At 44.5% G+C, this 14,415-nt stretch overlaps 1 protein-coding gene across 1 annotated transcript in view; it reads left to right on the top strand.

Moving 5' to 3' along the window:
• Positions 1-14,415, top strand: part of A2ML1 (alpha-2-macroglobulin like 1) — a 43,262-nt gene that overhangs the window by 12,664 nt on the left and 16,183 nt on the right. The window contains exons 10-23 of the mRNA XM_032646981.1: positions 27-136; positions 1,142-1,309; positions 3,054-3,281; positions 5,859-5,919; positions 6,167-6,312; positions 6,772-6,921; positions 7,506-7,697; positions 8,970-9,057; positions 9,702-9,801; positions 10,429-10,657; positions 10,833-10,959; positions 12,309-12,430; positions 13,000-13,051; positions 13,414-13,497. Of these exons, the coding sequence (XP_032502872.1) occupies positions 27-136; positions 1,142-1,309; positions 3,054-3,281; positions 5,859-5,919; positions 6,167-6,312; positions 6,772-6,921; positions 7,506-7,697; positions 8,970-9,057; positions 9,702-9,801; positions 10,429-10,657; positions 10,833-10,959; positions 12,309-12,430; positions 13,000-13,051; positions 13,414-13,497 (1,857 nt within the window). The remainder of the gene's footprint in view (positions 1-26; positions 137-1,141; positions 1,310-3,053; positions 3,282-5,858; positions 5,920-6,166; positions 6,313-6,771; positions 6,922-7,505; positions 7,698-8,969; positions 9,058-9,701; positions 9,802-10,428; positions 10,658-10,832; positions 10,960-12,308; positions 12,431-12,999; positions 13,052-13,413; positions 13,498-14,415) is intronic.

Raw genomic sequence — 14,415 nt, 5'->3', positions numbered from 1 at the left:
ATCATACATCTGGTTTCCCTCTGCAGGTGTGGAGGCCAATACCACTCGGCATATCTACGTTTCTTCACAAAGGGGCTCAATGACCTTTGAAGACACCAATTATTATTATTACCCTAATTTCCCCTTCAGTGGAAAGGTATGTTAAAACTTGTCTCTGCACAGACAAAAAAATGCTTAACCATCCACGGTCACCTCCTTCCTGTACACATATGATAATAGCTAACTTAGCATTGTTCGAAGTACTTGATGTGTATTCACTTGTTTAATCTTTACAACAATCCTGAGTTAGGCACTGTTATTGGCCCCACTTTACAAATAAGGAGGCTGAGGCACAGAGAGGTTAAATGATTTTCCCAAGGTCATAAGCTCGTAAGTGTTAACTATGATCAAAGCCAGGCAGCCTGCCTCAGAGTATGTGCTTAACTCCTTGCACTGTGTGTCCTTAATCTCGTATGACACGTGCCTTGAATATTAATGTGACTTCAGTGCCCTTCCTCATGCCAGGGCTTCACATTCTCATGTTTAAATCTTTGAATTTTAGAGCTGCAGGTTATCTGGAGAGATCATCTAGTCTGAGCTTCTGCATCTAGGCAAGGTTAATATCAAGCTTCCTGTGACAGAGAGCCATTTATAGCTCCTGAAGCATTGTTTTTAGAGATTTAAACATTGGTAGTGTTTTCTTGCTGATTGCTAGCAATCTACCCCTCTCTCCAGCTCAGCTTTCTTCACTTCCCAAACAACTGCTGAACACAAGAATGTTGTACATATTTAGACCCATTTATTCCTTAGTCATCTTTTCTCTAGACCAAGAGTAGATCCAGACTTTCTTAAAGCCTAAGGATTATACAATTTAGGAGTGGAAGGGGTCTCTCTGTAGGAAAATGAAAGCAAAAAAAAATGTACAGAGGCTTGGCAGGGTTGTATGCAAATGAAGGGCCCTGACGCTTCATAACCCATGTGGCAAATCTACTTCTGCTCCAGGCCAAGCTACTTCTGTGTGTTTTTCAATTCCTCATAGATCCTACTTTCCAACCCCTGAATCACATTTACCTTTCTCTGGACTCTTTCCTGAAATGTATTCTTACAGTTTCAAACTTACACTAAACCTGACTCTAATGCCCTAATGACCTTCACCCCTCAGATAAGAGTTAGGGGCCATGATGACTCCCCCCTCAAGCATCATACAGTGTTTCTGATGATTCGTGGTGAAAAAGGAACCATGAAGCAGACCCTAACGACTGACGACGAAGGTCTTGCTGCCTTCGAGCTGGACACGGCTAATTGGGACGGGAAAGGCATTTCTCTGGAGGTAAGCACTGGGAGGTCCAGCTTTCCAGGAAGGAAGGCCTCCCCGAAGGAAAACGTCAAAATTTTCCTTTTCCCCCCACTACACCACCACCCACCACCCCTGGGGAATTCCATCTCCCCCATTCACCGGTCCTGCCCTTCAGCTGACAAAAAGTTTTTCTTAGATCCCATTTTTAATACCAATCAAATAAATGACCTTCAGATAAAAATTGCTATTTCTGGGCTTCCCTGGTGGCGCAGTGGTTGAGAGTCCGCCTGCCGATGCAGGGGACACGAGTTCGTGCCCTGGTCCAGGAAGATCCCGCATGCCGCGGAGCGGCTGGGCCCGTGAGCCATGGCCGCTGAGCCTGCGCGTCTGGAGCCTGTGCTCCGCAACGGGAGAGGCCACAACAGAGACAGGCCCGCATACCGCAAAAAAAAAAAAAAAAAAAAAAATTGCTATTTCTACTAATTCATTTTATAACTTAACTCCATCTCTATCTGATCCTTTATTTGAAATCAGATTAGGGAGGAAAAAGTGGTTCAGAGTCATCTTCTTCCTCCTATTCCCCTTTTCCCTCTTTCTGTTACTCATTAAAATAACAAAGAAGAGAATTCTAGGTTTTGCATAACTTATAGGGAAGGTTCCTCGTATCAGTTATCAGTTACCACACATTACTGCTTAGCAGACAACTACAGAGCTTTAGTGTACACAGCAGGAAGTGTTTATTGCTCCTGTAGCTGGGTAGACAGAAGGGCAGCTCTACCGATCTTGGTGGACTTCCTTGTCTGTGGGTCAGCTGACTGTAGGCTGGCGCTCCACACGTCTCACAATCCACTGAGCTAGCCCAGGTATATTCCCATGGCAGTGAAGCGATGCAAGAGCGAAAGCAGACGTTCAAGGGCTTTTCTAAGCCTCTACTTATCTTGCGTATGCTAACACCCATTCCCAAGAACAAGTCACATGGTAGGTCCACAGTTAGACTAAAAGGGCACACTTGGTAAAGTGGACTTCCCTGGTGGTGCAGCGGTTCAGACTCTGCGCTCCCAATGCAGGGAACCTGGGTTCGATCCCTGGTCGTGGAACTAGATCCCACATACTTGCTTCAACTAAGAGTTCGAACGCAACAACTAAGGAGCCCGCCGGCCGCAACTAAGGAGAACGTGTGCTTCAACTAAAGGATCCGGCAAGCCGCAACTAAGGAGCCTGCTTGCCCCAGCTAAGACCTGGTGCAACCAAATAAAATTAAGAAAAAAAAAACTATAAAAAAGGATGTTGCTATGGGGAGGGATGAAGAATTGAAGCCTTTAATGCAATCATCCAGCTACACTGCTCAAGCAAATACATATTATTTCTGCTGTGGCTAATTTATGTATTTCTGTACTCTAGGCATCATTCAATCACTCTACTTAGAAATGATTATTATCCTCTATACCTAGTTTTCTTACTTCTGAGATATATCCTTTAATTTCTTAGTCACAGTTATCTCTTCCCTGCTTCAGTCTGTGAAGGTATATCATCCACAACTTCCTACTTCCTGACAACTATAATTCAGCCCTTATTTTACTCCCCTTTGTACCAACATGCTGCTGCATATAACCACTATTATGGACTCCTCAAATATTCTTGGTTGAACCTCTAGTGAAATATCTACATGCCACTCTTAGGCAGTACAGATTTGAGAATCATAACAAGTCCATGGGGTCAATACGGTTGGGGTACATGAATTGTAAGGCCTTTTTTTTTCTCTCTCTCTCTTTCTCAGGGCATGTTCCAATTGGAAGAAACGGCATATGATTCAGAAGAAATGCCTCCTTACTACAACAATGCCTACCTGTACCTGAACCCCTTCTACAGCACAGCTCGCAGCTTCCTTGCCCTCCACCGGCCAAATGGCATCTTGGAATGTGGCCGGCCCCAGGAAGTGCTGGTGGAGTATTACATCGATCCAGCTGATGCAGAACCTGACCAGGAAGTCATCTTCTCCTACTATGTGAGACTGGGAAATGGGGATGGGTGCGAGTGTGTTGGGAAGGAAAGGGAATAAAGACAGTGAGCTAGACGGGGTGAACAGACAGTCTGGATAGAGATATAATGCAAGCCACGTAGATAATTTCTAAATTTTTAGAAGCCACATCAAAAAAATTAAAAGAACAGAGGAAACTAACTTTTAAAATATATTTTGGGGCTTCCCTGGTGGCACAGTGGTTGAGAGTCCGCCTGCCAATGCAGGGGACACGGGTTCGTGCCCCGGTCCGGGAAGATCCCACATGCCGCGGAGCGGCTGTGCCCGTGAGCCATGGCCGCTGAGCCTGCGCATCCGGAGCCTGTTGCTCGGCAACTGCAAAAAAAAAAAAAAAATATATATATATATATATATATATATATATATATTTTGTCTAACCTAGTATATCCAACATATGATCATTTCCACATGAAGTCAACATAAAAAATTATTAATAGATATTTTACATTCTGTGTTTCAGCTGCATTGCAAATCTTTGAAACTCAAAGTATGTATTTTATACTTAAAGGAGTTTGGACTAGTTACATTTCATGGGCTCCAGTAGTCACATGTGGCCAGTGGCCACTGTGTTTATATAGGTATAAAAGATGGGGGGAAATGGGGAATAAAGAGATTTTGAACAGGAGTCCAGGGAAATTGTGTGGGGAAATAAAACTAGGAATAAATGAGACAATGTTGCTGACCAGGGCTGAAAGGGAGCCCGGTGGATGGGTAAGAGGGAGGTTGAGGAGGGGATGGCAACTCAGAATAAATTTCATTCTGTGTTTCATTGGTCAGTATTTTTAAATAGATGACATAGGGTTAAAAATTAACATTGAGGGCTTCCCTGGTGGCGCAGTGGTTGAGAGTCCGCCTGCCGATGCAGGGGACGCGGGTTCGTGCCCCGGTCCTGGAAGATCCCACATGCCATGGAGCGGCTGGACCCGTGAGCCATGGCCGCTGAGCCTGCGTGTCCGGAGCCTGTGCTCCGTAACAGGGGAGGCCACAACAATGTGAGGCCCGCGTACTGCAAAAAAAAAAAAAAATTAACATTGATAGCAGCTCTGCTGGGGAAATAAAGTCACAACTTGTAGACTGAAAGAAATATAAAGGCAAGCAGTTTTACTGGTCATCTTGATGATCGTGAGGAACTTAGACTCATGTGAACCTTGGGTTTGATGGGCCAGAGTCTCTTTATTCCCTTATCATCTCCTTAAAGTCTCTGAGAGAATTTCTCCCCCTGAATCATTCCAGTATCTTCATCAAGTTAAAACAATCATCCTAAATAACAGAATGAGGAGAAGTAGGTGGGAAATAATAAGGCAGAGTGATAATACATGTACTGTCTTCGGGACAGAAGTGTGGCGAGGCCTATAGGAGAAAAGTGGAGTTGGGGCTGCTCAGTGTGGAAGATAGTCTGAGAAACTGGCCAGAGAGCCCTTGACTGGAGCCTGAGATGCCTGCCTGCTTAGAAAGCATCTCAGTGAATTCAGTTTCAAGGGAGAGTGAAGAGGAGGGGAGAGTTAAAAAGAGATTTCTCCTCCAGAGAGTCAAATGTCAGAAGGACTCAAGACAACTTCAAGGTATACTCATTTCCACTGAATTTTTAAAAAAAATTTTTTATTGATGTATAGTTGATTTACAGTGTTGTGTTAGCTTCAGGTGTACAGCAACATGATTCAGTTATTTATATATATATATAATTTGTATATATATAAATTCTTTTTCAGATTCTTTTCCCTTATAGGTTATTACAAAATATTTATAGTTCTCTGTGCTATGCAATATGTCCTTGTTGGTTATTTATTTTATATACAGTAGTGTGTATATGTCAGTCCCAAACTCCTAATTTATCCCCAACCCCTTTACCCTCCACCGAATTTTCAGTTGAGTGATAAGTTTTAAAAGGTTGTAAGAAACAGAAACAGACTCACAGACATAGAGATCAGACTTGTGGTTGCCAAGGGGAGGGGGGAGGGAGAGGGATGGACTGGGAGTTTGGGGTTGGTAGATGCAAACTATTACGTTTAGAATGGATAAACAACAAGGTCCTACTGTAGAGCACAGGGAACTATGCGATGAACCATAATGGAAAGAATATAAAAAAAGAATATCTGTATGTGTACAAGTGAGTCACTTTGCTGCACAGCAGAGATTGGCACGACATAGTAAATCGACTACACTTAAATAAAAATTTTGTTTTAAATAAAAGGTTGTAAGGATGGATTTTAATAGACTTTATGTTACAAGGATTATAAAAGAATAAAGCTTAGAGATCTTCAAGAAATGGTGTCAGCTATCTGTTCTCTCTGGCTCCGTGGCAGTGGTGGCCTTTGTCTCCTCCCACCCACCCCGTGGTTGTCACAGACCTCCAACTGGAGGAAGAGTCATCAGGGCTCTTGGTACCATCCAACATTTGACAAGCTGAAGGATGCTCCATGAAGTACTGACCTGGGCTCCAGAACTACGAAAGGAGCCTCTCCTTATGGAGAGATGCAGGGATTGGGCCAAGGCTAAACTCCTCTAACTTCTATGTTGTTGATGACTTCTTTTTCTCTTCCTTAGTTAATAGGGAAAGGGAATTTGGAGATGGAGGGGCAGAAACGCTTGAAGTCTGAGAGGAGAGGTGAGTGTTCATGCATCTCTTGGAATACTTGAACTTTAAATTTCCAAGAAATAGTTCTTATACTAGAAGCAAGAGTAAGAGCAATGAGAGCAGACCATAACAGTAACCACAGAAGAATAGGACAGTGTGAAGCAACCTGCACCATGAGACCTGCAGCTGGCTCAGGAAGAAATGCAAACACAGGGTTGGATGTCATTGGTAGGTGAGTGTGTACTCCCATTCCTGAATATCCCCTCTTCCCTTTCAGGACTGAAAAGCTACTTCTCTCTCTCATTGACCTTCAACTCCAGACTAGCCCCTGATCCTTCCCTGGTGATGTATGCCATTTTTCCCGGTGGAGGTGTTATAGCAGACAAAATTCAGTTCTCAGTGGAGATGTGCTTTGACAATCAGGTAAAATGGCGTTGAAGAGGGTGAAGGAAATGTCTGGACATAGAGAGAGAGCCTGTGTATGCTGGGGTTGGAGATAAGGCAGGGGTGGGGAAAGAAGGAGTTAATATTGAAGCTGGATATCATGTTCTCTATCTTTCGCATGGCCTGTTGAACTCTCCCGCTCTCCCGCTTCTTTTAAAAGGTCATGCTGGGAAGTCACGTGTTCTGTATAGCTATTCCACAAATTCTCTTTCTTTCTACTTTCTGTCTTTGAAACTTTCTACATTATTCTACTGTGCTGCTTAGTTTTTCCAACTGTATTACAAGACACTATTTCTAAAGGGCAATACTTTACAAAGAAAAATCAGTATAAAAATGAGGGAGTGAGCTGGGCACCATACTTAGGGCATATGGGTGATGACTGTTTCTCCTCTTCTCCAGGCTGACCTGATCCCCACATTATCCTTTTCTCTTCCCCAGGTTTCCCTTGGCTTCTCACCTTCCCAGCAGCTTCCAGGAGCAGATGTGGACCTGCAGCTGAAGGCAGCTCCCCAGTCCCTGTGTGCGGTCCGGGCCGTGGATGAGAGTGTCTTGCTGCTTAGACCAGAGAGTGAGCTGAGCAACAGCTCTGTGAGTGGTCTGCTGACATGGTGGCAAGAGGGAGTCAACAGAGAAGACAGACTGACAGCATCAGAATTAAGAGATGGATTCCAGGCAGTGGGAAAGAGAGTCTCAGGGAAATATTGCATCTCCACAAGGTGGTAGCAAAGCTGGTGTGGAAATGAATGTAGAAATGATGATATGGGGACTTCCCTGGCAGTCCAATGGTTAGGACTCTGTGCTTTCACTGCTGTGGGCCCAGGTTCAATCCCTGATCAGGGAACTAAGATCCCGCAAGCCATGCGGCACGGCCAAAGGAAAAAAAAAAAGAGAAAGAAATGATGATACGAGAAGGACACAATTAATACGGTCACAGTGATCAGTATGAGGAAAGATGAAATAGGAGATAAGGGTGACAGATTATGAAAAAAGATGAACTAGTGGAAGGGGTTATGATGGAAGAAATTCTGCAATAATGAAGAGAAATAATACAAGAGCAGTAAACTGTGCCACCAGAATGAGAATCTGAGAGAAGTTTCTCAACTGATTTCACTATGTCAATATTTTATTTTCTTAAGAAAAAAAAATTTATTTCCTTTTCTGTCTTTTCTCAGGTCTATCATATGTTCCCATTCTGGTATGGTCACTACCCCTATCAGGTGGCTGAACGTGACTGTCCAGGGTTTGACTCACGGGAGTTTTCCCAGCCCCGCATTGATGCAGTGCCCGAGGAGCGTTGGGGCAGGCGTGCTTATCTATGGAGGCCTTGGTTCCCTCAAAGCATAGCTCTTTTCAATTTTTTCCAGGTAAATATTCTTACCCATTTTGTTCTCATAGAAACAACTGTGGTGGGAGGGGGAAAGGAAAGCCCACATCTAATAAAGCAGGCAGAGTCATATGGGCACTGGCAGGGGCAAAATCTTGAAAGAAACTCCTGACGGGTAAGGCAGCCTCACTTGGTCCTCATGCTTGTAGAAGTCACCTACTGTCTGAGACTATACACTAGTCCTCTCTCTGGGGTCTCCAAACATTGACTTCCATGGGATCAGCCAAGAAGGAAAATGAAGAGAGGTAGACCAGAAGTCTCTCTTATGAAAGATACTGCGCCTATTTTATCCACAGAAGTTTGGGATGCTTTAGCCCACATCTGACCAGGAGGTCTCCGAGGTCAGGAAGTGGGTCTTGTTCATCTTTGTATTCTCTATAATGCCTCTTCCTTCATAATGCTCAATATATTTTTGTTGAATTGATTGAGCTGGTATGGTCTCTGCCCTTAGAAAATTCAGTCCAAATCAAATAATAAGGATACATTTACTAACGTTTGGAAGAAGTATTAAACATATTGAACGATGAAATAAGTGGAATACTACAATTCAGCCCAAAACAGAATGAAATCTTGCCATTTGCAACAACCTGGATGGACCTTGAGGGCATTATGCTAAGTGAAATAAGTCAGACAGAGAAAGACAAATATCGTATGATCTCACTTACATGGAATCTAACAACAACAACAGCAACGAGAGAAGCTCATAGATACAGAGAATAGATTGGTAGTTGCTAGAGGTGGGAGGTGGAGGGGGGTAAAATGGGTGAAGGTAGTCAAAAGGTACAAACTTCCAGTTATAAAATGCATAAGTCTTGGGAATGTAATGTACAGCGTAGTGACTATAGTTAGTGATACTGTATAGCATATTTGAAAGTTGCTAGAGAATAGATCTTAAAAGTCCTCATCACAAGAAAAAAATTTTTTGTAATTATATATGGTAATGGACGTTAACTAGACTTGTGGTGATCATTTTGCAAAAACGTATGTATATGTGTGTATATACATATGCATAATACATCTGTCTCTCTCTATATATATATAAACACAATGAAATAAGTTTAATTGAAAAGCTTTCACACTAGCTGGAATAGAAGTGAACCAATCTTGGTGGCTGAGTATTGGTCTCACAATTAATAGGCAAAGAAGTTGTTAGTTTAACCCTTTGAGGGTGAAATTTCAAGGCGGTAGCCCTTGTAGTAAGGGAGAGGACCCCCTTAACTCTTCATTCTGTGGTCCCTTTGGTGCCTATCAGGACGTGGGCCTGAAAATACTGTCCAATGCCGAAATCAAGAATCCAGATTGCAGTTACCGAACTTCAGAATACAGCGCTTTAGGGACAGGTAAGCTGCCTCTGTGGCTTGCAGATTCACTGAGATATTTAGCATCATGGAACTCTGAAAACTCCCTCTTTGCCTCCTATTCTTGCACTGAGCCAGTAGCCAGAATGATAATGGATTGTGGGTTATAGATGAAGGCAGTTCCCCTAGGATCTCACTCTCTCTCTGTCTCTGGGGAGGACTTTTGAAGCCTGAAGCCCTTATCTACTCATTCCCTGGCCAGACGTCCATGTCTGTCATTTCCCGATAGCCTCACGACCAGTCAGTTCCTCAGTGGTCCTTCCTCCTCATCTCTCTCTCTCTTTTTTTTAAACTAATTAATTTATTTATCTTTTTATTTTTGGCTGCGTTGGGTCTTCATTGCTGCTCATGGGCTTTCTCTGTTTGTGGCGAGCGGGGGCTACTCTTCGTTGAGGTGGCTTCTCTTGTTGCGGAGCATGGGCTCTAGGCGTGCGGGCTTCATTAGTTGTGGCACGATGGCTCAGTAGTCGTGGCTCTCAGGGTCTAGAGCGCAGGCTCACTAGCTGTCCTCATCTCAGACTGGAGGTTCTCTGCTTCCCTCTGAATTTCTTGCTGGTTTTCTCTCCACCTCAGTTTATCACATGACATAAGTCTTCTGCTTTTTCCCTTGTTCTTGGTCTCCTTAGGACTCTTTACATCTTCCGAGAGATTACCAGTTCAGCCAGAGGATTCTCAGGTTCGCCATTACTTCCCGGAGACTTGGCTCTGGGATCTGTTTCCTGTTGGGTAAGTGGTGCCTAAAAGTGATGCCTGTATGTATAACAAAATTATACACACAGTGTAGATTCAGCAGAGAAGTGACTCAGATAATTTCTAATGAACCTAAGTCTCAAGCCAAGAAGGTTTAATGGGGATAAGAGAACGTGTTTCTTTCCCTGGATTCTTAAACAGTTATATACAATCACTCAAAACAAATTCACACGTCTTCACATTTGCACAGTGCAGACAGTGCATTCTCACTGCAGGGCCACACAAACGGAAAGGCACATCTTGATATTAGTTTGGTTCTTGCCCACTGCTTACCACCTCATTTTGACAAACCCTAAGAAGGCATATTCTCACCGATTCAGAGGGCACTGAGCTCTCTTACAGGTATGTTTGCACACAGATGCCCACCCACACATGCTCCCCTCCTCACATCCTCAGACACCCCCCCTTCTCCCATACTTGTACATCCTCACTCGAAGAGTCACACTCTGAGATTCACGTGGGCCGCCATTGCGGTTGCCTTTTTGCTTTTCCCCCCACGCACAACAGCAACGAAATATTCACTTCTGCAGACAAATTTGTAGCTTAATTCCCAAATGCCTTTCTCCTGCTGTCTGCTTCACCTGGGTTCTTGTATTCTTACAGTAACTCAGGGAAGGAGTCTATCCGCGTCACAGTTCCTGATACCATCACCACATGGAAGGCCATGACTTTTTGCACTTCCCAGTCCAGAGGCTTTGGTCTTTCACCCACTGTTGGACTGACTGCCTTCAAGCCATTCTTTGTTGATCTGACTCTCCCTTACTCGGTAGTTCGTGGAGAATCCTTTCGTCTGACTGCCACCATCTTCAATTATCTGAAGGAGTGCATCTGGGTAAGAGCTAGGGATGCAAGAAGCAGGTGTCAGTCCCTAAACTGGAAGTGTACCAATTTTCCCTGAGAAAGAAATAAGATGTCGGTGTCTCTGCGCCCATATTTTCCTAAACCTCTGTGTATTGTCTCCTTTACTCCGACCCTTTATCACTGTATCACTCAAATATCCCCTTCAGGTTCAGACTAACCTGGCTAAATCAGAGGAGTACCAGGTGGAACCGGAGACAGACGCTCAGGCCTCCAGCTGTCTCTGTACTGATGAATCAAAATCCTATCACTGGAATGTCACAGCTGTCAAACTGGGTAAGAGAAGGAAGTGGCAGATGGGCAAGGAAAGCACAGAGACTGAGAACTCTACCCTTTCCTCTACAGTATTTGCTTTGTTTTCTCTTTCCTCTTCTTTGTATTTGCCTCTATTTTTCTCCCTCCTAAGTCTATGTTATAAAAAAATAAGCGAATATTCTTTGGTAGATGACCAAAACATTATCCACACTGGACTATTTTGAGAGTGAAAGAGGGAGATTTTAATATTTACGCCAGGACAAGAGATATGTTACTAGTCAAATACTTACTATGGGCCAGGCACTGTCCTAAGTGTTTTACATGAATTAACTCATTTAATCATCACAGTAATCCTATGAGATGTCATTTGCTCTTGGATTAAGTCCTTGCAACTCAAAGTACAGTCTTTGGGTGTATTAGTTATCTACTGCTGCTTAACAAATTACCCTAAAATTTAACAGCGTAAAAGAACAAACATTTATTATCACACAGTTTCTGTGGGTCAGTAATTTGTGCAGTTTAGCTGGGTGCCTCTTGCCCAAGGTCTCTCATGAAGTTCAGCCAGGGCTGTGTTCTCTTTTTTTTTTTGCGGTACGTGGGCCTCTCACTGTTGCGGCCTCTCCCGTTGCGGAGCACAGGCTCCGGACGCGCAGGCTCAGCGGCCATGGCTCACTGGCCCAGCCGCTCCGCAGTATGTGGGATCTTCCCGGACCGGAGCACGAACCCGTGTCCCCTGCATTGGCAGGCAGACTCCCAACCACTGCGCCACCAGGGAAGCCCCAGGGCTGTGTTCTCATCCAAAGACTTGCCCAGGAGAGAACCCACGTCCAAGCTCATTCCAAAGCCTTTGATCTTCATGGACTGTTAGACTGAAGGCTGCAGTTCTTGGCCTCAAGTGTTGGCTAGTGGCCTCCTTCAGTTTCCCATCACATGAAGCTCCCCACTGGGCTGCCTCATGACATGACAGCTGGCTTCCTCCAGAGTTCGTGGCTTGAGAGGAAGAGTGCACCTGAGACAGAAGCTGCAGTCTTTTTTATAACCTAAGCTCAGCCGTGACATCTCATTGCTTCTGCCTTATCCTCTCCATTAGAAGTGAATCACTAAATCCAGCCCACAGGCAAGGAGAGGGGATTACACAACAGTGTAAATATCAGGAGGCAGGGATCACTGGGGTCCCTTAGAGGCCACCTACCACAAAATGTGGGCCCCACCCCGGGTGTACTGAAATAGAGTTTGTATTGTAACAGACAAGAGCCGCAGGTGATTTGTATGCCATTAAGTTTAAGAAGCACTAGTCTAGAGGGGAAGAGACCTCATTGGTACCTCTGCCAATAGATCTGATGTCTTCCTTTTGCCCTCTTTCTTCTCAGGTCATGTAAACTTCACCATCAGCACTAATATTCTGGACTTAAATGAACTCTGTGGGGACCAGAAGGGGTTTGTTCCAGAAAAGGGCCAGAGTGACACACTCATCAAACCAGTTCTGGTCAAGGTGAGTTTTCTGCAGGCCTAGCTTCAGAGGTAGAGGCAGCAACCAAGCCAGGGATGTTCAGCGTGTGTCCAACCATGTCAGTTAGTCTCTCGCAGCAGTCTCACTCCAACTCCAATCAGGCAGCTCATCTTTATCCTTCCCTGACCCCCTTCTGCCCTTAACTACTTGCTTAACCCATACTGATGGTCTATGGAAGTACCTAATACAGTACCTGTTACTTTGTAGACACTCAATGAATGTTAGTTTCTCCTAAGAAAATCCCTAATGTCATCATTCGCTGCTTCCTGTCATCATGAACCCCATTGTCGATCCTGTCTCTTAGAAGTTTCCTAAACTTATCCTGAGCTCTAGCCCAGAAAGAATTTTACTGAGAGACCCCTCCCTGGGTTGAAATGGAGTCCTTCTGAATGTCAAAGAGAAGCTCTGTTCTCTCTAGTTCTGAGTGAAGCCCTGGAGCGCAGGCAGGACCTCTTCTCCCCGTTTCCCTTCCCCTTCCTGTTCCTTCAGTGCCACCTGCCCTGATACTCATCTATGTTTTTTTCACCCATCCTTGTCTCTCTCCATGTCAGCCGGAAGGAGTCCTTGTGGAGAAGACACGCAGCTCACTGTTGTGCCCCAAAGGTGGGTGAACACAGAGAGGGGTTGGTGTGAGAATTCCCTTAGCAACAGGAGATCTTCTTAGGCAAAAGGAGAAATATACAGGACAAGAAGAAATAGGAGAGTCTAGGGGTGCCATTCCCAATGGGGCCAAGTAGCTGAAAGGCAGGATGAAGAAGAGAAAATGTACAGCACAGTTATGTCTCTCGCTGGAATTTATTTTCAGCAAAGACCACTGTGAATAGGGTAAAAAAATCTACCTCCAGCCCACGGAAAGCACTGGGTATAGAAAACCCTGGATTACGGCAATTTTTTCTGTGGTTTGGGCGTGAGAACCCCCACTATTTCCACCTTTTATTGTTTTACCTTTTCTCTGCCCCTCATAGGAAAAGTGGCTTCAGAATCCATCTCCCTGGAGGTCCCTGTGGATGTTGTTCCTGATTCAGCCAAGGCTTATGTTTCTGTTCACGGTAAGCAACCAGAGATTCTCGGCTCAAAAAGGAAAAATGGGGCCAGAGGCTGCCAAGGTGTGGCATGGGTTGAGGCCTATGGCCCTACCTGGAGGAAGGTATGGTAGATTAGAAGTGATGAAGGAAGAAGAGCTTATTTTACAAAGTGGGCAAATACAGCCTGTGCAGTGCAGATGGGATTAGATAGACGTATACTCTGGTTAAAAACAGCAAAGAGTCTGGGCAGGAGGAAGTTAAAGCTCGTTGAAGCTTGATATGTATTTAGGTTTAGGTCTATAAATTGGGTGGAGGGGAGACGAAATGTTTGCAGGAACCATTTAAAAATGAGGACTTCAAAAAAAAAAAAAATGAGGACTTCATATATTTGAATACAGTTTTGGGAAGATTCAACCATATTTACATAGGACATGCCACTTCTTTAGGCAAGGAGGGGGAGCAAATAGAAAAACATGAGCCATGAAAGTTGTATCAAACTGGCTTAGGATCCCAGTTCTGCCGTTTAATAGCCATGTGAACTTGGATAAGTTAATGAACAATTTCGGGGCTTCCCTGGTGGCGCAGTGGTTGAGAGTCCGCCTGCCGATGCAGGGGACACGGGTTCGTGCCCCGGTCCGGGAAGATCCCACATGCCGCGGAGCGGCTGGGCCTGTGAGCCATGGCCGCAGAGCCTGCGCTCTGCAACGGGAGAGTCCACGACAGTGAGAGGCCCGCGTACCGCAAAAAAAAAAAAACCCCCGCAAAATTTCGTTCCTTCTTTTCCCTTCTGTGAGACAGTGATAATAACCTACCTTTCAGGATTGGTGTAAAGATTAAATATAATAAATTTCCCAGCACAATATCTTGCACATAGTAGAAGGCCTATACATGTTAGGTGCTTTCTGTACTCTAACCCCCTACCCACATCCCTTCCAGGTTAAA

The sequence above is a fragment of the Phocoena sinus genome, chromosome 10 (genome assembly GCF_008692025.1).
Source record: "Phocoena sinus isolate mPhoSin1 chromosome 10, mPhoSin1.pri, whole genome shotgun sequence".
NCBI lineage: Eukaryota > Metazoa > Chordata > Mammalia > Artiodactyla > Phocoenidae > Phocoena > Phocoena sinus.
This window is presented reverse-complemented; position numbering and strand designations above follow the sequence as displayed.